The sequence below is a fragment of the Hirundo rustica genome, chromosome W, assembly GCF_015227805.2.
Source record: "Hirundo rustica isolate bHirRus1 chromosome W, bHirRus1.pri.v3, whole genome shotgun sequence".
In the NCBI taxonomy this organism is placed as follows: Eukaryota; Metazoa; Chordata; class Aves; order Passeriformes; family Hirundinidae; genus Hirundo; species Hirundo rustica.
The window spans coordinates 1,475,232-1,497,102 of record NC_053487.1 but is presented as its reverse complement, the minus strand read 5'-3'; the positions used below and the strand labels follow the sequence as shown (position 1 = coordinate 1,497,102).

The 21,871-nt window shown below is 40.9% G+C and overlaps 1 protein-coding gene across 1 annotated transcript in view; it reads right to left on the bottom strand.

The window, feature by feature from the left end:
- LOC120764798 (guanine nucleotide-binding protein G(q) subunit alpha) overlaps window positions 1–21,851 on the bottom strand; it is a 319,804-nt gene extending 297,953 nt beyond the window's left edge. Inside the window, exon 1 of the mRNA XM_040088826.2 lies at window positions 21,278–21,851. Within this exon, the coding sequence (XP_039944760.1) occupies window positions 21,278–21,413 (136 nt within the window). The 5' untranslated portion in view covers window positions 21,414–21,851. The remainder of the gene's footprint in view (window positions 1–21,277) is intronic.
- Between the last annotated feature and the right edge of the window lie 20 nt (window positions 21,852–21,871).

Sequence of the window (21,871 nt, the reverse complement as noted above, 5' to 3'; positions counted from 1 at the left end):
CAAGCATAAATCCATAGAAAACCTGGCCAGGTTGTGGTACACATTTGATCAAAACCATCTAACATCTTTAGGAATATCTTTAGAAAATCATTATTCTAATCACGTGTTATTGGTTTATATGGGATAATTTGGTTTATGCAAGGAGAAAACCTAAAACAAAATCGGAAAGCAAATTATGATTGCAACCACAGAACTGGTATTCGAAACAGGGGAGGATGTTCCTCCCTACACTGCAGCTGCTGCCACTGTTTCAGCCACTCTGCTTGCTTTTTCTTCTACCCCTCACCTTTGCAAACTGCAGCTGCTTTATCTCCTGCTTCTGTCACTTCGCTTGCTGTCCCTTCACTTGCTATCCCTTCACTCGCTCCTGCTCTTACCTCCCCACTGCTGCAAAATGCAGGGCTGTATCTTATGTCCCTGCACTCAGTGCCAAATCCTGCTGCTATGCAACCTAGGGCTCTGACAAGTAATGTCCCAGTGTTAGCATTTTACAACCATTATCTGTGGTCCTCAGGAGAATTAACAGCTTGGGGAAGTAAAATGCCAAGGCTAAGGGAGGATGCTATTTAGAGTTGTTTCAAGTTTAAATGTATATATAAAGGCTCATATGCTTTATTTTCAGCTTTTGTGATCCACAAGTAAGAAGAACCTAGATGAAAAAAAAAAAAAAAAAAAGATTGTATGTGGCACTCAATGCCATAGTTTAGTTGAGGTGGTGTTAGGGCATGGGTTGGACTCAATGATCTTAAAGGTCTCTTCCAGCCTAGTGATTCTGTGAAATCTAGTATAGTGAAAGTATAAACATGTAAAACATGTAAAATATTGAGTGTAGCCATGTTTGCATATGATGGAAGGGAAGAAAGGCAAAAGGTGGAAGAATGGAAGGTGAAAAGAAAGATGAAGGAACAGGAGGCGAATTTATTGGTGACAGTGTTGGCAAAAAATTTCAGGATAGTAACAAAAGATCGGAAATAAGAGTGTATGGGGAAAATGTAATAGCTGAGGACTCACCAGTGTCTCTTGGGAAGGGATCTGTTGCAGGCTTTGGATATAGAAATAAGGTTGGCACCAGAAGGAATAGATTTAATTGTTATGGGAATGAATGTAATAAAAGAAAAAATGTAAGAAGGTATAACCAGAAATGATTTTGGAATACCCTCAGAATTGAGAAAAGTCCCAAAGATATTGTGGAGCTGGATGAGCACAGATGGGGGACTACTGAAGTTGGCACAGCCCATGTGGATAAAAACAATGAGGTGTTAGAAGACCCCAGACTACAAATCACCATTGGACCAAGAGGTGTGTGCAGGACGCATAAAGAGTGTGTGTGAAGATCAGGTGCACAGACTGTGAGGGTATAAAGGCACAGGGATTTCTTTGTTCAGGGTCCCTCTCTGGAGGCACCCAGCTTGACCTGTAATAAACCAACTGCATCAGAATCTAGGGTCTGAACTTTTCTTAAACAGTAAGCATCCCAGACTCTTCAACTTGCAGTTAAGTCCTGGAACATTCAATTCCTTCAGCTGTTAAGGACAAAATTGGACCCTTTGCAGAAATTGTAGAAGGCCTTCTAACAGTCCTCTAAAGTAATTGTTTCTCAAGGTATAACAACAATTTTTTCATATTTCACAGAAATGCTAAATAGCTGCTGCCAACATTAACCAAGCATTGTTCCTTTCACAAAGACATTAGTTTATAGTCATATTGTGCTCATGAGGTAGACAAGCCATGAACACAGCACATATAGTACATAAGAGAATGCAGGTATCCCAAGGGGTAGGTGCATATGGCTGGGATAGCTATTTCATTAATGTGCACTCTATTTGGATGCAAGTAAGTCCCTGACAACAGAAGAAGGAACTTGCTTAACTATATTTAACACAGACAATGACAACAAAATTGAACATATGTGAACATGTCATCTGTGAATATCCACTGATGATACTTCAGTTTTGCTAATAAACAAATAATTGAAATTCTTCCAAATAATAAATATCTAAACATACAACATTTATTAGCTTGGCATCAAATTTAAATTACAGTTTTGTTACATACCAGGAGAAAAAAACCACCAGACCACCTAAAGGTAATTTCCTGGACAGGAAAAGAATATACGATAGAGCATCACTGGATGTACGTGGAAGATGGAGTTGCAGAGTTTGGATAGTTCTCATTGTTAAAATGAAAAACATTCAGAAAGACAGACTGGCCAAAGAGGCCAGAGTATCACTTCATTACTGAAAGAGAAGGATGAGAGGGAAAACAATAGTGTACTTATTTAGCAGAAAAAAATAAAAATAAGATTAAAAATGAACAAAACATCAAATTAAAAGAGGAAATTCAACTGTCTACAAAAATGCTAGATGTGTAGGTCGTAAACCCAAAAACTTGCTAATATACAAATTAAATTTAAACAGGGAGGTATAATCAAAGCAAAGATCTACATGTGTCAAAGCACAGTGATTAACATTTCTGTGCTTCAAAATTGGCTTCTTAACAGTGATCTTTAATGTTGTCACTTTAAAATCTAACAGACAAAGAATTGACACAAAAGCTAGAACCATGTCAGATGACCAAGTCAATGTCAGATGACCAAGTCACAGGTAATTTGACAGACAACTGAGCGGGGCTCTTTAAACAGTTTAATGAAAATAGGAAGAGGTAATAGTCTCCTAGGGCAACATAACAGATACTAAAAGTCTCAAGCAAATGACATTGGAATGTCTGTATTTCAGAAATTATGATTTTCTAACACAGAGAAGCACCATACAGAAATACATCTTATCATATGAAGAAAAAGAACTTGTGGCAGAACTGAAGTAAAAAGTAACTTTTAGAGGTTGCTATCATGACTTAATTCATTTGTTATGTGCAAGCAAAAAAAGTCTAAAACTAGTAGTACAAATACTTCATGTTTCATGAGAGATACTTGAACAAAAGCTGACAGAATTAGGAGTGAGAACAGCTGCAAATAAATTTATAATGGGAACAACTAAGAAGTATTTCATAACATTTCATTAAATAGCTAGACAGCCTCAATTCCACAAAACAAGAAAGCATGAAAAACAGTAAAAGAAGTTTGGATAAGAGGGGATGTAAAAAGAGAAAGTTGAAATAGGTAAGTCAAAACCTTCAGAAGTATTAAAAATCGTTAAGGGAGAGGGAGGGAAGAAGAGAAGTCAAATGAAGAACTAAAGGGTTCCAAAGATGGGGGGGGGTGCTTTCTAAACATCATATTTTCATGCAAAAAAGAAAAAAAAACTTAAAACTGCATTGGTCCTCTATTAAATGGATATGACTCTTCATATTAACACCAAAAAAATCCACACACAGTTTGCAAATATTTCTGGTTTGGTTTTAGGGAAACAGAGATCATATTTAAAGTGACAAGGAAAGAGTTTCCACTACAGCAGTTACTGAAGATGTTACAGAGCACTTACTAAAGTTAGAACGTTGTTGTTGCTCAGTAAGTCAAGACACCTCTTATCAAAGGGATAACTGGCCAAGAAGCCCTTCTGTCTTATAAATCTTGAAATATCACCAAAAAAAAACCCCAAAAACCCAAGGATGGGAATGGGAAGTGGGAGAGATTGCATACTAAGAGTGAAGTAGTTACAACAGTTCTAGTGGTTTGGTTTATAAATGCAGCAGTTTTGAGGAACTAGACTTCTGCTAAGCAACTGACTTGGTATCATACAACAAACAAACAGCGCACATTCATTATTTAATCAGAAAGTATTAAATTACATAAGAGAAAGTCCTCAGGCAGCTTTGTTTCTAACAGGATCCCAGTGATACCCCCATTCTGATAAGAAACTTAAATATCTTTACTCATGAGATTAAAAAAAAACACCTCTTAACTTACTACTGACAATACCTGTATATGACAAAAGCTGTGAACCAGTAATTTATGAAGAGGATATGATGATGTGAAGTAATTGGAATAACCTGTAAACCAGGAACAGGCAGAGACTGTGTTTATGAATACAGGTAAATGTAAGGTTAACTATACAGGAATAGAGAAAGCAGGTTGCAAATGGTGAATGAACCCACCCTGAAAAGCAATTATTTTGAAGAATATTTTAGTTATGGTAGATAGCCATCCAAACATGAATAATTTGATGCCATAACTAAAAAGGTTGTGGTGGTGTGTGATTTGTTTTATTTGTTTCATGTAAATTTATACAGATCTTATGTAGTGGTTCATTCGATGTACCCCCCTGTTTCTGTAATGGTTCTGACTTGTTTACTGCTAAGTGGCCCCTGTTCCTTATATGTCAATCACCCCTCCCCCCTTGATCCCAGTTGTCAATCCCCTCTCTCTCCCTTTGGGTGCCCTGTCTATCACTCCAGGACCCTTCCCTGGCTTCTAGAAAGCTCCAGGAAGGGCATCGAGTGATAGGCTGGGGCCCTGGAAATCCCCTCCCATCATTTTGTGGTTGGTTCCTGGTTTTATGGTTCACACCCCCGGTTACCCCCTCAGTTTCTCTGACTGGCTGACCAGTTGTCACCACCCCTGTTTCCACCCCACCTTAAAAGCTCTTGCACGCCTGCTCTCAGGGTCTCTTCTGGGCAGCAGGTTACAGAGTGCAGAGCTCCGCGCTCCCTCTGTCTCAATAAACCTACGTTACACCCTGCTCAGAGGAGTCCCCCTTTCATTCAGCTTCCGCGGTTGCTTGCTTCATCTACGTGCCTGTCGCTGGTGTTGGGATCCAAGTTCCCACAGGGAGGAGGTGGCTCGCCCTGCCTGCCACCCCGACCTTACCACGTTGCCGCAGTGAGACCCACTGAGCTAGCCTGTGGCCGCGCTGGTCAGCGCAAACCGGACACTGTGACAAAAGGTCATTGTTTTTCTTGTACAAATCTCAATAGTGGTATCTCAACTATCACAAGAAAAGTTTTACTTATGCACTTGTAGTAAAGAATGTATACACCTCAGTGCTCATTTCTCATAGTCTGTAATTCAGAAGTGATGTTGGAAAGGATGAGAAAGATAACTATAAGAATGATTAAAGGACTCAAAAATTCACCCTACAATTAGCATTAGGAAATCAATTATTTTAGCCTCATGATAGATACAAAGCTTAATGACTATCTTGGTCTCAGTTTCTAAGTGCCCACGGGTCATGTATCTAATATCAAAGGTCAAAATAGACAAAATAAAACAAGTGACTGGAAGCAAATCCTGGACAAATTCAAGGTAAGAACAGGACAATGTTTCACAGGGGAGTTATTTTTTATAACATACCAAGAATTGTGCAAGCATGTTGATCTCTAAGAGTTTTTAGCTCAAGAGTGCATTTTTTTGCCTTTGTGTATCAAGATATGGATAGTTTAATAGATGAATAAAAAGCTACACATGTAAGCAAAACAAAAAGAGACATTAATTCACTGTTTTGACACTTTCTGGGCCTCAGCATGTACAATGCTATTTGGGAAGACAAATGCCATTTCTCCCTTTCCTCCTTCTTTCCCAGAGCTTTTATTGCTGAGCTCATTCTATGAACTCCCCCCCCCCCCTTATTGACTTGCAATCAGGGATGGGGGAAGAGGGGAAGCAGAGTGCGGAAAAAAAAGATAAAATCTTAACACTGTGAAAGCACTGCTCAGCAATAGCCAAAACATTGATGATATCAACACTGGTTTAGTCACAAATCCAAAGCACAGTATGATACAGGCTGCTATGAGGAAAATTAACTCCATCCCATCCAGATACAGCATTGAATTTTTATTGCTAGTATTGCCCTGGTCTATGAGATGAAGTGACATGCATAATGCTTAGTAAAGCCAATATCAGAGTTTGAAAAAAAAAAAAAAAAATCCCATATTAGATCCTCAGTTTCCCAAGCCTGATAGGTTCCTAAAACCACCTGACACCTTTCCCAACTTGCATGCATTTGAGTTTTTCTGGCCTTATCAGTTAGCATCTGCTGCTACAGAAACCTTCTGTCTTTCTGGCTGAAACCCATTTACCCAGAAACATGGATAGAAGTAGTTTCAGGAATTCATATCCAACGTTCTCTAACATGACCAAGAGAATTAATATTTAGATTAACAATTTAAGAGTATAAACTGAGAGAGGAGTGGCTAGAGAATAGCCCTGCTGGGGGTACAGGTCAGCAACAGGCTCAATTGAAGTCAGCAGTGTACCCAAGAGGGCAAAACGCATCCTGGGATGCATCAAACACAGCACTACCAGCTGGTCAAAAGAGGTGACTATCTCTCTGTATTTAGCATTGGAGTGGCCTCACCTTGAGTATTGCATGCACTTCTTGGCCCCACAATTAAAAAAGATTTGAAGGTCCTTGAAGTGCCCTCAGAGGAGGGCAACAAAGCTGGTAAAAGACCTGGAAGGTACATCCTGTGAGGAGTGGCTGAGGACTCTGGGTTTGTCTAGTTTGGAGAAATGGAGTCTGAGAGGCAACCTCATGGCTCTCTGAAGCTTCCTGAGGGGAAGTGGAGAGGGAGGAGCTGATCTCCCTGGTATCCAGACAGGATCACAGAATATGTTGAGTTGGATGAGACCTGCAAGGATAATCAAGTCCAACTCCCAGCCCTGCACAAGACCATCTCCAAGTCATACTATGTACCAAAAGTGTTGTCTAAATATTTCTTGAACTCCGACAGGCTTGGTGCTGTAACCATTTCCCTGGGGAGCCTGTTCCAGTGCCCAATCACCCTCTGTGTGAAGAATCTTTTCCTAATATCCAACCTAAACATCCCCTGACACAACTTCAGGCCCTTCCCTTGGGTCCTGTCACCGGTCATCACAGACAAGAGATCAGTGACTGCCCTTCCTCTTCCCCTCACAAGGAAGCTGTAGACTGCAATGAGGCCTTCCCTCAGTTTCCTCCAGGCTGAACAGACCAAATGACCTCAGCCACTCCCTCATATGGCATCCCCTCACAGCCCCTCACCATCTTCTTTGCTCTCCTATGGACACTCTCTAGTAGCTTTATATCTTTCTTATATTGTGGTGACCAAACCTGCATACAATATCCAAGGTAAGGCAGCCACAGTGCAGAGTAGAGCGGGACAATCACCTCCCTTAAGTGGCTGGTGATGCTATGCTTGATGCAGCCCAGGACACGGTTGGTCCTCCTGGCTGCCAGGGTACTGCTGACTCATATTCAACTTTCTGTTGACCAGGACTCCCTGGTCCCTTTCTGCAGCACTGCTTTCCAGCATCTCATTCCCAAGTCTGTCCGTACATCCAGGGTTGCCCCATCCTCAGTACAGAATCCAGCACTTTCCATTGTTGAACTTCATACAGTTGGTGATTGCCCAGTCTTCTAATTTGTTGAGGTCTCTGCAGGGCCTCCCTGCCTTCAGGGGAGTCAACAGCTCCTCCCAGTTTTGTATAATCTACAAACTTGTTTAGTATCCCTTCCAGTCATGCATCCAAGTCATTTATGAAGATATTGAAGAGAACTGCCTCTAAGATGGAGCCCTGTGGAACCCCACTAGTGATGGGTCAGCAGCTTGATGTTACCCCATTCACTATAACCCTTTGTTGCCTGACCTGTGAGCCAGTTGCTCACCCACTGCATGATGTGCTTATCTATCTGTGTGCTGGACATTTTGTCCAGAATGATACTATGAGAGGATGTGTGGGAATGGTTCAAAGCTGCACCAGGGGAGGTTTAGACTGGACATTAGGAAGTGTTTCTTTTCCCAGAGGGTGGTCAAACACTGGAATAGGCTTCCCAGAGACATGACTGATGCCCCAAGCCTGTCAGTGTTAGAGGCATTTGGACAATGCCCTTAATAACATGCTTTAACTTTTGATCCACCCTGAAGTGGTCAGGCATTTGGACTAGATGATCATTTTAAGTCCCTTCCAATTGAACTATTCTATTCCCAAATTTAGCATGAAGAAAAGAACTTTTCAAACTGTAGTATCACTTAGACTTATGCCCCTCAGTATCTTATTTCTTTTCACAGTGTTAACACAATACTTAAAGCCTGTTACCCACTTCTCTGATTTTAAGAATACTATTCATATGGCTTCATAGTATTTCCAATATTCAAGTGCTTCCTCAGTTTTTATTTTACTTTGTTGCTCTTGATTCTTGCAAGTTAAACATTTGAAATAAGCAGAGCAAATGACAGCTGAATGTTGAAAAACGTACCATAATTTTATTAGCAACAGCTGCATGCAATCTTGTTCAAGTATGAGAACATGTTTCCTCAGTATTAATCCATTCAGCAGAGCAAGAAACACACATCTACCTTATGCTCTCCCTTCCCAGGATTAATTTTGGAGATTATTGTATTACTTCAAAAGAAATGCTGCCACTTATTAAACTACCACTGCCTTTACATACCAAACATAATTTGAAGTAGTTAAAAACACAGAAATATTTCTTAACATTACAATATATACCCCAAAGTCCCTTCTAAAGAGAGTCCTCAGTTTATCATGTTTCCCTCCTGTACAAATTCAATAATGTTTTTAAAAGGAAGTACAAATTTGGAGTCCCTTGATTTTTTGACATATGAGCAAAACTAAGTCAGAATTCTTTGACTATTGAGGTTCTAAACTAATTTCCATTAACTACAGTAGATGACTTTTAAAGGAGGAAAATCAAAACAAAATAACCTGAAGAAAATCCTTTATAAGAGCTGAAAATAAAATATTCCTTTATCATGCATTAAAAAATTAATATGAATGGATGTATATGTCTATATATATATAATAGATCAGTGTTTGTCATCCAGAATCAAATTACATGACCTTAGAAACAGCTTCTCCAAACTAAGATATACTTACCAATCTAGTTTCAACATACATTATCAAGATAATATATTATTTGCTTGTTTTCTAATCATGAATACATACTGTTGAAATTACCTAAACTTATTTGCAAGTGTTCAGTGCAAATATGGATCAATACAAGATAATAAGAAGATGAGACACTAAATTTGAAGAATTAGGGATTTTAGGGAAGTTAAGTTGCTGAAATAGCTGAAGTAGATAGGTAAGCTTTGTTCGCAGTTAACAAAACCCAGATCTTAGATAAGATATCCCGAATTTAGTAACTCATTGCTTGTCAACTTTATGTTTATAAAGCTGTGCTTGTAATGAAAAACAAAATGTGGTAAATAGGACATAAGATAGCTGCAGACTTCCTGCTTAAAGGACCCATTGAACACAGGAAACTATAAGTTCTACCAAGGATTCATTTGTCACAAATGCATTGAAAAGGTAGAAAGGTCAAGATGAGGAAGACTCATCTTACTTCCTCATTTTGGGTGACCCCTCCCCAGAATAGACCCCCGACTCATTGTAGGAGACAAAGTACGCATGCTTAATAGCCTTTTTGCCAATTAGCATATGATTCGAGGAATGGGAGGTGACAGGGGTATGAATATGCATTTGTATTTGGGTATTCAACACTTTTGTAAATAAAAGGCTTTGTAATCACCTGTGAATTTCACAGTTCGAATTAGGGAAATATCCCATGTGCTGTCTGGCCGTAATAAACATACACTTTCTAACTTTAAACTGTAAACTGTTAGAGAGTTTTTGTCCGTCACAGTTGGGTATCGATACTAGATCAATACCCATATTTCTTTAATAAGTCATTTTGGCGAGCCAGCCAGGAGACTGCTCTCTCTGGCCATGGGGCCAGCGGGGTCCAGGACCCCTCTGGGCACCCACCCAGAATTTTCTGGGAAGAGGGCTCCTGCGGTCCCGCTGACTACCTGGGGAAAGATGTGAACCTGCTGGAATTACAGATAAAAGGTATGTTTATATTTGAAAAGAGGTACCTTGGTATAGGCGGTTGGTAAGACACTGAGAGACGTCTCGTGCACAACATATGCCTCTTGGGTTTGTTTGTAAAAGTTGTGACAGCTCTGCTGAGCCTGGTGTCAGTGGTTTGGTAGTCCATGTCCCATAGTGGGGACAGCAACAACCTGTCTTTGTTGTGTCATCTTGCAGTTTAAAGGTGACTTGGTAGTTCGTGTCCTGTCGTGGGGACAGCGGTAACTGGTTTTTGTTGTGTCAGCTCACAGTTTAAAGATGCCTCGGTAGTCCGTGTCCCGTGAGGGGGCAGCAGTGGCAGTAAAATAACCGGTTTTGTTGTTGTGTATTAGGAGCAGTAGTGGCCCCAGTTTCAGTTTGTGGTTTAAAGGTACCATAACAATCCATAATCCGAGTGGCTAGCCCTTTCTGGGATGCGAAGGGTCCCGTTGTGGCTCCCGGAAAATCCTGATTGCGGCCCCGAGTGCACTGGGTGTGTGTGGTGTGAACGGATCCGTGTTTTGTGGTCTCGTGGTTTTGTGTGTTTGTGTCTTCAGGTGTGGAAGAATTATTGGTGCACCGCATGTATTGTGGTCTGTGGGGGTTTGTGTTGTAAGCGTTTTGATTTGTGTGATTTTGGAGTGTGTCAGTAACCTGTGTAAGCGTTTTTAGGAGTTTTGCAAGCTTGAAGTTGTAAAAGCCTTTTGAATTCCCCACCTGATCAGTGGAGGGATCCCTCTGTTTGAGAGAGTGGAAGGATTTAAAGTGTTTGTACTGTATCCAGATTGTGTGCTGGAGGGGAATTAGACTGTGTGTGAGCTTGAACAGTGTGTGCTTTTGACAACAAGATTTTGCTGATGTTTTGTTAGGTGAAAAAAGCATTTGTGTAAGATAAAATTATTTATTTTTTGAGCTAAAAGGAGCAAGCTGCGTAAGGAGGTTTGAAACCTGAGCCAGCCCAGAATCGTGGGGGGGGGGGGGTGTGTGATTTGTTTCCCTGGTAACCGCAGGGGAATCCAGGCTCTGCAGCCTCGGGCCACGTCTCTAAACTCCCTGTAAAACCCTAAGAAGTTTTTTTGGCGAGTGAGCGCTTTAGTTAAAGGAAAAAAAAAGTTTTTGCTTGTTTGAGAGGCTTGCAGTTGCTAGAGTGCGTGGTAATATTTTAAAGTCCTGGTGGTGCAGACCCTAACCACAGAGGAGTGGAGAGGCAACGTGGGATCAGGGTTACCCCCCCACCTCCTTCTCACGGAGGGATTTGTGTGCGGTGTCCTGGCCGAAATCCGTAGGATTTTTCGGCGAGACCTTGTTGAAATTTCTGGTGGAGTGTGTTTGGGGTCATGAGGGACCCCTGGCTATTTTCTTTGCGAGCCTAAAACGGTTGGTATTTGGAGTTGGGTCTCTCTAAGAAAAGGCTTTGATTGTGTGCAGAAAGCAGAGCGCCCAGAACTTATGCCCAGAGCTGGCAGAAATAGCCGAGAAATTTTTGGTGCTGAGATATGATTAAGCAGCATTCACCTGATTGGGCAGATCTGCAACTGCTACTTGATGCCTTAACAGAAACTGAGAAGCAATTAGTTTTGAAAGCGGCTGGGGATCCGGCTGGGGATGATTGTAGGACAACACAGGAGGATGTTAAAGATGTATTTCCCCTTCAAGACTCAGGTTGGGATCCTAATGATGATGAGGGGTTAGGACGGTTAAAGAGATACCAAGAACTGATAGTAAAAGGGCTAGAAAGAGCAATCCCCAAAACCATAAACTGGTCAGCTGTCACCGAGACACACAAAGCAGCCACACGCAGACAAGCGGCTTTGCAGGGCAGAGGTCCTTCTCCGATCCAGCTCAAAGCTGAGACAGGGTGGAGAGAAAACCTCTTTGTTTTATTTCTTACTTTTTATACATTTGTGGGTCTAGCAGAAGATTGGCTTCTGGGGTTTTTCACCCCTCAGCCAAGTGGCTAAACGAACTGTCAGTTACAATTGTTTTCAGGTTAGAAATATGCAAACAAAGGACAGAAAATGAAAAACAAAGGATTTGTTTATGTTACATCTGTGAGAAAAAGGTAGAACTGCTCTTAATATTGTACAATAACTAAAAGGATCTGACTCCATTTAAGTAAATCAAAAAGGCTATAAAAATCTCAGAAAAACCAGGGTAACAGTCAGCCTTATATGCTATCAAACAGGGCCCCTCTCAAACACCTTCTGAATTTCTAGATCACCTGCGAGATGCAATGCGCTGACACACCACCCTGGATCCTGGATCTGATGAAGGAACGCAGCAATTAATAAATTTATTTTTAGGACAATCCACAGGAGATATCAGGCGGAAACTCCAGAAGATCCGGGGCCCAAACAGCCAGAATTTAGAAACTTTACTAAATAAAGCATAAAAAGTTTTTAGTAACCAGAAAAAAGGATATAAACAAGGGATGAAGAAATTAGTAGTAGCAGTAGTAAAAAAGGAGAAAAGAGAAAACGTGGGTAAAGTCCACCAAAACAAGGACCACCCTGACCAGGAAAAGATCAATGTGCATTTTGTAAGAAATTTGGTCACTGGAAAAACCAGTGCCCAGAATTAAGAAAGGGTGATGAACATAGAAAAGGTGATCAGAAAAAGGAAAAAGTAGTTGCTCATGTAAAAGAGGACTGAAGGGGACCAGAGGGCCCTACCCTAGGGGACCCTCTGGTTATAGTTAAACTGGGGAACAAAGAAAAAGAAGTGAAATTTTTGATAGACACAGGGGCAACATTTTCAGTGTTAAATAAGGCCCTAATACCTGTAACCAATGACTATGTTATGGTAAAGGGGGCAACTGGCCAATCTGAAAGAGCTTATTTTTGTAAACCATTGATGTATAAATTGGGAAAACAGTGGGGCATCTATCGATTTTTATACATGCCTAATGCTCCATCTGCACTTTTGGGCAGAGATTTGCTAGAGCAGCTGGAAGGAAGAATAATATGCAAAAATGGGGAAATTAGTTTGGAGGTAAAGGATCAACAATATGTAGAACTGTTAAGCTTAATGCTAATAACCAAAGAAATTGAAGTGGCAAGTGAAAAGGAAAATTTTAGGAAAATAATGGATCAAGTATTTCCAGGAGTGTGGGCCTCCAATATACCAGGAAGAGCAAAGAATGCACTACCAGTGCAAATCAGGCTTAAAGAAGGAGGACAGCCAGTAAGGGTTAAACAATAGCCCCTAAAGAAGGAAGATATAGAAGGGGTTAGCCCAATTATTGAGAACTTTCTGCAGCTAGGACTACTGAGAGAGTGTCAATCTGATTTTAATACTCCTATTCTGCCAGTAAAGAAACCTGATGGGTCATACAGATTAGTACAAGATTTAAGGGCTGTTAACAAGGTAACTGAAGACTTGTATCCACTGGTTGCCAATCCCTACACCTTGTTAACCCGTTTAACACCTGAGCTAACTTGGTTTACTGTTCTAGATCTAACGGATGCTTTCTTTTGCCTCCCTCTCCATGAAGCCAGCCAGAAAATTTTTGCATTTGAGTGGGAAAGCCCTAAAACTGGAAGAAAAACTCAGCTCGCATGGTGTGTGTTACCACAGGGGTACAAGAACTCCCCCACTATATTTGGGGAACAGCTTGCCAAGGATTTAGAGTCCTGGGAACCTCCACCAGGAGAAGGACAGTTACTCCAGTATGTGGATGATCTCTTAATAGCCACCCAGACCCAGGAGACATGCGTGGACTGGACGGTAAGCCTCCTAAACTTTCTAGGCCCGCAGGGGTATTGAGTATCCCAGAAGAAAGCCCAAATGGTGAGGCAAACAGTCATTTACCTGGGTTACAAAGTGACTGCTGGACAAAGGACTCTGGGGCAGGATCGCAAGGAAGCAATATGCCAGACCCCGAAACCTCAGACAGTGAAAGAACTAAGAACCTTTTTAGGCATGACAGGGTGGTGCAGACTGTGGATTTATAACTATGGGTTGCTTGTTAAACCTCTGTATGCCCTGATCACGGAAGGGAGCAGAGATCTTCAGTGGACAAAAGATGCAACCCGAGCCTTTGACCAACTAAAGAAAGCCCTTATGTCAGCTCCAGCCCTGGGACTTCCAAACGTGAGTAAACCATTTTTCCTGTTTTCTCATGAGAAGCAGGGGATTGCCTTGGGAATATTAGCACAGAACTTAGGCCCGTACCGGAGGGCAGTGGCCTATCTTTCCAAGCAACTGGACACAGCAGCTAAAGGATGGCCAGGGTGCCTCAGAGCAGTTGCAGCAGTAGCAATAAACATCCAAGAAGCACGCAAATTCACCCTAGGCCAGAAGATGACTGTGCTAGTATCTCACACGATGTCTGCAGTCCTTGAGGCAAAAGGGGGACATTGGCTCTCCCCACAGAGATTTCTGAAGTACCAAGCCATACTGGTAGAACAAGATGATGTTGAAATTGTGGTAACTAACATTGTGAACCCAGCTTCCTTCCTCAGTTGGAGTATGGGAGAACCAGTGATCCATGATTGCCTGAAGACCATTGAATCCACCTACTCGAGCCGCCCAGATCTGAAGGACACCCCGCTTGAGGATGCTGAGACCTGGTTTACTGATGGAAGCAGCTATGTCATCAGTGGAAGAAGACATGCTGGGTGTGCAGTTACCACAAGCAAGGAGGTAATAGAGTCTGGACCATTAACAGCTACATGGACTCAAGGTATGCATTCGGAGTGGTTCATGCTCACGGAGCCATCTGGAAGGAAAGAGGACTGCTGAATTCACAAGGCAAGAGTATTAAACATGCACAAGAGATACTGAGGCTATTAGATGCTACCTGAGAGAGTAGCCATAATGCACATCAAGGCACACCAAAAAGTGAGCTCTGAATTGGAAGAAGGGAATATGCTGGCAGACAGAGAGGCAAAAGATGCAGCAAAAGGTGAGGTACCTGATAAGGCTGTTGAGGCAGCATTGATTCCAGATGGAAAAGTTTCTATTGAAGGTAAGCCAGTGTACAATAAGAAAGATAAGAAACTTATCAAGGTAGAAAAGGCAAGCTATAACCAGGAGGGATGGGCTGTAACAGAAGAAGGGAAACTTGTAGTACCCTCCTATTTGTTGTGGTCATTAGTACAGAGGGAACATGAGAAAACACACTGGGGAATAGATGCCCTGTATAACCATTTGAAAGAAAGAATCATGGCCAGGAAATTGCAGGGCACAGTGATACAAGTAACTCGTCAGTGTAGTCTTTGCCTCCAAACTAACCCTAAAAACACCCCAAAGCCTAAAGTGGGACAAATTGGGAAAGGTTGTGGACCTGGGCAACAATGGCAAATTATTTTACAGAACTGCCTAAGAAGGAAGGGTATTGTTACCTATTGGTGTTAACTGATACCTTTTCAGGATGACCAGAAGCCTTTCCTGCCAGGACAGCTAAGGCCCGAGAGGTGACCAAAGCACTGTTGCAAGAAATAATACCACAATTTGGAGTTCCAGCCACCATATCCTCAGATAGGGGACCACACTTTATTTCGAAAATTGTGCAGCAAATAAGTCACCACCTGGGAATAGACTGGGAATTGCATACCCCATACCACCCCCAATCTAGTGGCCAGGTGGAAAAGATGAACCATTTGATTAAACAACAAATTGTGAGATTGGGGCAAGAAGCAAATCTGCCCTAGCCCCAGGCTCTCCCATTGGCCTTGTTGCGAATTTGGACAAAACCAAGGGCAAAAGAGAAAATAAGCTCTTTTGAAATATTGTATGGAAGGCCATATGCAGTTCAAGGTAGAACAGCACCCATTCAAGTAGGGGAAGAAACCCTACATGGATATATGGTGGCCCTAAATGTGGCTGGAACTCAAAACAGAGAACGAGATGGGCCAGTACATAATGTACAACCTGGCGATTTGGTGTATGTTAAGTCTTTTGCAGAAAAAACCTTGAAACCACAGTGGGAAGGACCATTCCAGGTGCTCCTCACTACCTTCACTGCAATCTAGATCAAAGAACAGAAGGCCTGGATCCATCACTCCCGAGTGAAGAAAGCCCCAGAGGGAATTTGGAAGGTCACGCCAGGCAATGACGAACTGAAGCTGAAGCTCACTCGGAACAACAAATAAATGGACTAATAGTTATTATGGACATTATGTGGAAAGTTCTAACTATTGTAGTAAATGCATCCAGGCAAACAGACAACTTCACTTGTGTGTATAGGACAAGGTTGTGTCTGTCTTAGGACAGCATGCCCCATCATAAAGATAGACAACCAAATTGTGAATGAGACTCAATTCAATTTGTATGTTTGCAATTTTGTTAGAATTAAGGGATGTGATTTTTCCTATCGGGCACTTGTAATATCACATCAATATATCAAGGCCAACCTAGCCACTGTGCAGAAGATACTGCCTGTGCCCATAGGAATGAATTTGACTTCAGTATCTCAATTGTGGAAACATCACGAATTGAGAGGAATCTTAAAAGAAACATTTGTCTCATCATTGGTGAGATGTGCTTTTTGGTTGGTCACCGACAGCAACCGGTATACTGAATGCCTTAATCCACCCTATAGTTGTGCTGCTTATTTTAGTCAGCATAAGTTTAGTGTTATCTGTTGTAATACTTGTTTAGAATTAGAGGATGCTACGATGAGTGGCAGCTTTAACATCACTGTCAAAGGTGTATAGCTTGGTCTTCAGAGACACTAGCTGTATGGCTTGGATAGATGAGGAAGACTGTATACTGAGTAAAAGAATTTACTCATTTCAAAGAAGAAGTGGGGAATGAGACATTAAATTTGAAGAATTAGGGATTTTAGGAAAGTTAAGATAATAAGTTGCTGAAATAGCTGAAGTAGATAGGCAAGCTTTGTTCACAGTTAACAGAAGCCAAATCTTAGATAAGATACCCCGGATTTAGTAACTCATTTCTTGTCAGGTTTATGTTTATGTAGCTGTGCTTGTAATGAAAAACAAAATGTGGTAAATAGGACATAAGATAGCTGCAGATTTCCTGCTTAAAGGACCCATTGAACACAGGAAACTATAAGTTCTACCAAGGATTCATTTGTCACAAATGCATTGAAAAGGTAGAAAGGTCAGGATGAGGAAGACTCATCTTACTTCCTCATTTTGGGTGACCCCTCCCCAGAATAGACCCCCGACTCATTTTAGGAAACAAAGTATGCATGCTTAATAGCCTTTTTGCCAATTAGCATACGAAGCGAGGAATAGGAGGTGACAGGGGTATGAATATGCATTTGTATTTGGGTATTCAACACTTTTGTAAATAAAAGGCTTTGTAATCACCTGTGAATTTCACAGTGCAAATTAGGGAAATATCCCGTGTGCTGCCTGGCCGTAATAAACATACACTTTCTAACTTTAAACTGTTAGAGAGTTTTTGTCTGTCACAGTTGGGTATCGATACTAGATCAATACCTATATTTCTTTAATAAGTCAAAGAGGTTGCAGTGCTCTTTCAAAATAATTACATTTTCTGCTTTAATGAAGAGCAAAGAAAATAGTCAATTAGGATATGCTAATCAATACCATCATTTTTAAATTGTGCACGAAAATTCCTGAAACATGTAGTATCAGTTTATCTACTTATATAAGTAGATGAGACTGTCTATTTGCATATATCTTTCAGATTACAGCAGGGAAGGAACATTGATTGTTGGCTTGATGGGCTCACTTTCTCTTCAAGGTTATTGAAGTCTAAGTCTGCTAATTTACAGAGTTCTGTACACAAATTTTTCATTCAGCTACCACAGGTATACAAATAAAACCCAACAGCGTATATCTATCCTATAGGTTTGGAGAAAAAACAGTCTTCCACTTAAGACTAGTTACAATTCATGCTAAATTCAAATGTTTACCTCCCACCTGTTTTCTTTGGTAACATATAAATAATGAAAAGGTACTCATATTTGACACCTTGCTTCACTGATTCATCTCCAATACCTAATTTTGCCAAAGCTTATAGATATTGCTGATTATTTTCTTAGATACTCCTCAAGAGAAAGTAATGCATAACACAAGTATATAAAGTATACAGGCATATTATTTCCAGTAGTGAAGACTTATGGCTACAAACTAACATTTAAGCCAAAACATTGCTTTCTGAGACCAGGTAAAACTTCCACTGATGACAGTCAAAATTATATACATAGAAAGTTAGATCACATGCCTCTTGCTTCTTAGCAATAAATACGTATATACACGCTTGAAATACAAGCATGAAGAATACTGTACATTGTTTGGTGCATACCAATATAAAACACTAAAAACATGTGACTTTTTTTGTATTATAGCAATATATGTATTTACAACAGCAAACAACAAATAAATGCTAACAACTTTATGCTCTGGAGAGCAATCATTGGTTTTACAAAATGTTCAGTACTAATGGAATAGAGAAGCATTTCAAAAATACAGGAGATAAAAACCAAATTCAGTAGAAGACTGAATTTGCTCCAAAGTACATTAAACATTGCAACCAACTTGTGCTAGTTGAACTATTTTTCAGTGCATATGCTAGAGTTCTCACTTTTTAGAATTACAATAGTAAGAGAGACTTTGCTTTATTTTTTACAGTAGATTAGACAGGACAATGATGCTCAATGCAGTACCTAAAAGTGGTATTTAAATGTTTAATCATGGAGCGAGTTTATTTTTTAACTAATAATTTAAAATAATCTCACCATGCAAAAAGTTTTCCAGAAATTACTTTCAACATTTTAAACTCTGATCCCATGAAAAGCAAAAACATATCATTAATACACAAGAAAGGTGCACACAGCATAACGTGTGTCACACGGTAACCAACACAGGAGGGAAATATTTCACTTTGCAAGGAAGCACTATAATTTTTACAAGGAGGGGAAAAAAAATCCTCCATTCTTACTCAGATTTTTTTTTTTTAATATTTGCTAGATGTTTGCATTTGTATGTATGTCTAATTTTTAAACAAGAACAAAAAATATGGCATAAACATGCTCATTTGTTCCTTACAACCTTGCATGTGGTCAGTTAACACAGCTCAGCTTAAGCTGTGTTCTCACCTTATGATCAAAAGGATATACCTTTTGTCCCATGTTCAAAAGCCTTTAACCCATTTAGGCTTCTAAATCCAACAACATTTTTCAATGTGGGACTGAGAAGTTGGCACTTTTAAAAACAATTTGCCTTGCATTTACATAAAATAAAGTTAAGCACTACTGCTACTTTAAGTTTTGATGGCTAAAGATACATAATGGGACAGTAAAGGTCAAGTCAAAAAAATGGATGGCAAACAACTTCAGACATTTCCCAGTTTCCTCATTTTAATTATTATTTTCCTATTTTTAAAATGGTTTTATCCATTCTAACCATATGAATTACCCAAACAAATAACACAAGCTTAAGAACTGAATAAATGACTATGCTGGGGAAGCAGTGAGTGGCTGAAAGTACTGTCAAATACCTAAAAGAAATACACTAATTAAAACAAATTCTTAGAAAGTTCGAGTTTTGGATTGTTTGGGGTTTTTTAATAAATTGAAACTTGAATCTCTATCCAACTCTGTGACTTCAACAGTGGTTTACTCCTATACTGCATTTTACAATATTAACTATTAAACAGCTGCACATGCACACTTTCAATCAGATATGTAACTGCAGCTGACAAAGTACAACACGAAAAATGTGTACACAAGAACAATTTCTATACTGATTTCTACTCAAATACAGATATGCTATTAAGTATGAAGCAGAACATTTACCTCAGTTTCATGTACATCATGCTTGCACATTCAGAAGCACGGTTTATACAGATACTGATATATTAAGAAAACATTCATACAGGCAATCAGTGTGTTTTCTTCAAAGCTTTCTAAGTGATGGCTTCTTATCTATTTGCTCTGAAAATACTTTATTTCATTTGGTCTAAAAGTAATGCCATAATTAGGCCCTAATCTACCATTACCATACACTTACCACTACCAGTGGGTGGATCTTATAAAACAGTACCAGATCTGCACTACCGACTGTGGAATTAAATCTCTGAATTCCTTTTCTGTGTGGTATATGTTGGTACCATTCAGTAAGTTTCATGCACTTTTAAAAACGTGGGAGAAACCTCTAGCATTACTGCAAGAAGACCAGGATATACAGCAACAATTTTGACCTGAGTAACAAGTCAAACATCAACTGCCTCTCCCGTAGCAAATGCATATAGTAATTATACTTGAACATCCATAAAATTTTAAAATGCAAGCTATCTGTCCTCTATTTTATCTTGGTTTTGGATCTTGAAATAGCCACAGCACACACTTCCATCAGTCCAAAATTAGGCCAAAACGAGACAGAATGTTATTACTGGTAGCACTGTATCTGTCTCCATCCCTCCTTTTCCCATATCAGTTAAGGATGCCAATACCTTCCTCCATATACAGTAGACAAACTGTATTATTTAATGTAGAAAATAACACATTCATAAGCAAGCATTAAAATAAATCAGTTCCTTTCAAATCACCTTAGTGTAAAGGCAGTTTGTTACCCCGATATAAATATTTACTTTCATGTACCTGATCCAAGACTAAAGTCTTTGGCATAAACACCCCACATCCACTTGGAACATTCCCATTCACCCAAATACTGGTGCAGACATATTTCAAGGCCTGCTAGTCTACGACAGAAACTGTATTACCACAAGAACTACACAGTGTAGTAGAGCACCTCAGATACAGACAAATGTGTTTTAATTCAAAAAGCTTATTTTAACACAAGCCAAATTCCTATTAAACAAACATTACCTTTGCACACTTGTGGCTCCAAAATAACAACCTGTTTTAATTAAAGATAAATGATACAATAGATTTTATTTCTTGGAACAGTGGGTGGATTCCAAAGGTGTTAAGGATCCTGCTACCCACTAGTATACTTTAAGATTACTTTTCACCTTCATGGGTGCATCTTGGTCTTTATGATTTCTTTCTCCTTTTGCTTTAAAAGTCAGTTTACAATCTGGGCATAAGCCTCTTATCCCATTTTGCCATATTGAATAAAAATCACAATGAAAAAAATGAAACTAGTGACCCAGCAACCTAAGACTCAGAGAACAATGCACCAGAAATCTGCAAAGCAACCCCCCTGCAAGTTCTTTCATTAATCTGCTTCCTTACCATCACTCTCCTATACCCATCATCGCCGATATTCCCCCAACACCCCCTCCACTGACCAGCCATCTTTTCCCTCTCCATTTTGGAAGGACGGGTTTCCCACCATATCAAACCAACCACAGGAACCACGGTTATTTACCCAGCTAGAAGCACCTTGGCGAAGCCTGCACACGAGCGCGCACACACAACGCGGTGGCGGAGGAACGACGAGCCGGTCGCTGCCACCATCGCCACGGCCGCCCCGCGGTGAAGGTGGCAGGCGCCTGGGGGAAACCGAACCGACCACGCCATGTAATGCACTGGGGGGCCAGCCAGACAGAGCCCCGGGCAGTGATGTCTGGACTGCACCCCCAGCGGCGCTTAAGGCGTGTGTGTTGACGGCGGCCCACACTCACCCAGCAGCAGCAGCTTCAGTTCCCGACGGGCGTCCCGCTTGTCTCGGCGTAGCTGCCGCTCGATCTCGTCGTTGATCCGCCGAGCTTCCTTGGCTTCCTCGCTCAGGCAGCACGCCATCATGGACTCCAAAGTCATTCTTCCTAACTGGTTCAGACACAACCCCCACCCTAAAAACGCGCGCGCACACACACCCCACCAGAGCACCAGCCCCGGGGGACACAGACGCTCTCTGCCCGGAAGTCCCCACCCGGGCACTGCAGGGCAAGTACAGAGAGCTACCTCGATGCCACACAGATAAGGAAAAAGCAGGCCTCCAGCAGCACAAATCCCCCCCCTTCCCTGCCTCAAATAGTCTCCGCTTCCAACTCCTCCTCTAAATTATGCACCAAGCAACGTGAAAACATCCACCACTGCAGCCGTGGCGGCAGCAATGCTTTCTTCGCGAGCCAAGCTGCTCAGCACAAACACCCCTCTTCCTCCTTCCCTCACTACTACTTCTGTTTCTGCCTCTGCTACTGCTACCGCTACCACCACCCGAATGTCCCTCGCAAACTACACCCCACGCCGCCCTCCGAAATAACCACCCCCCACGG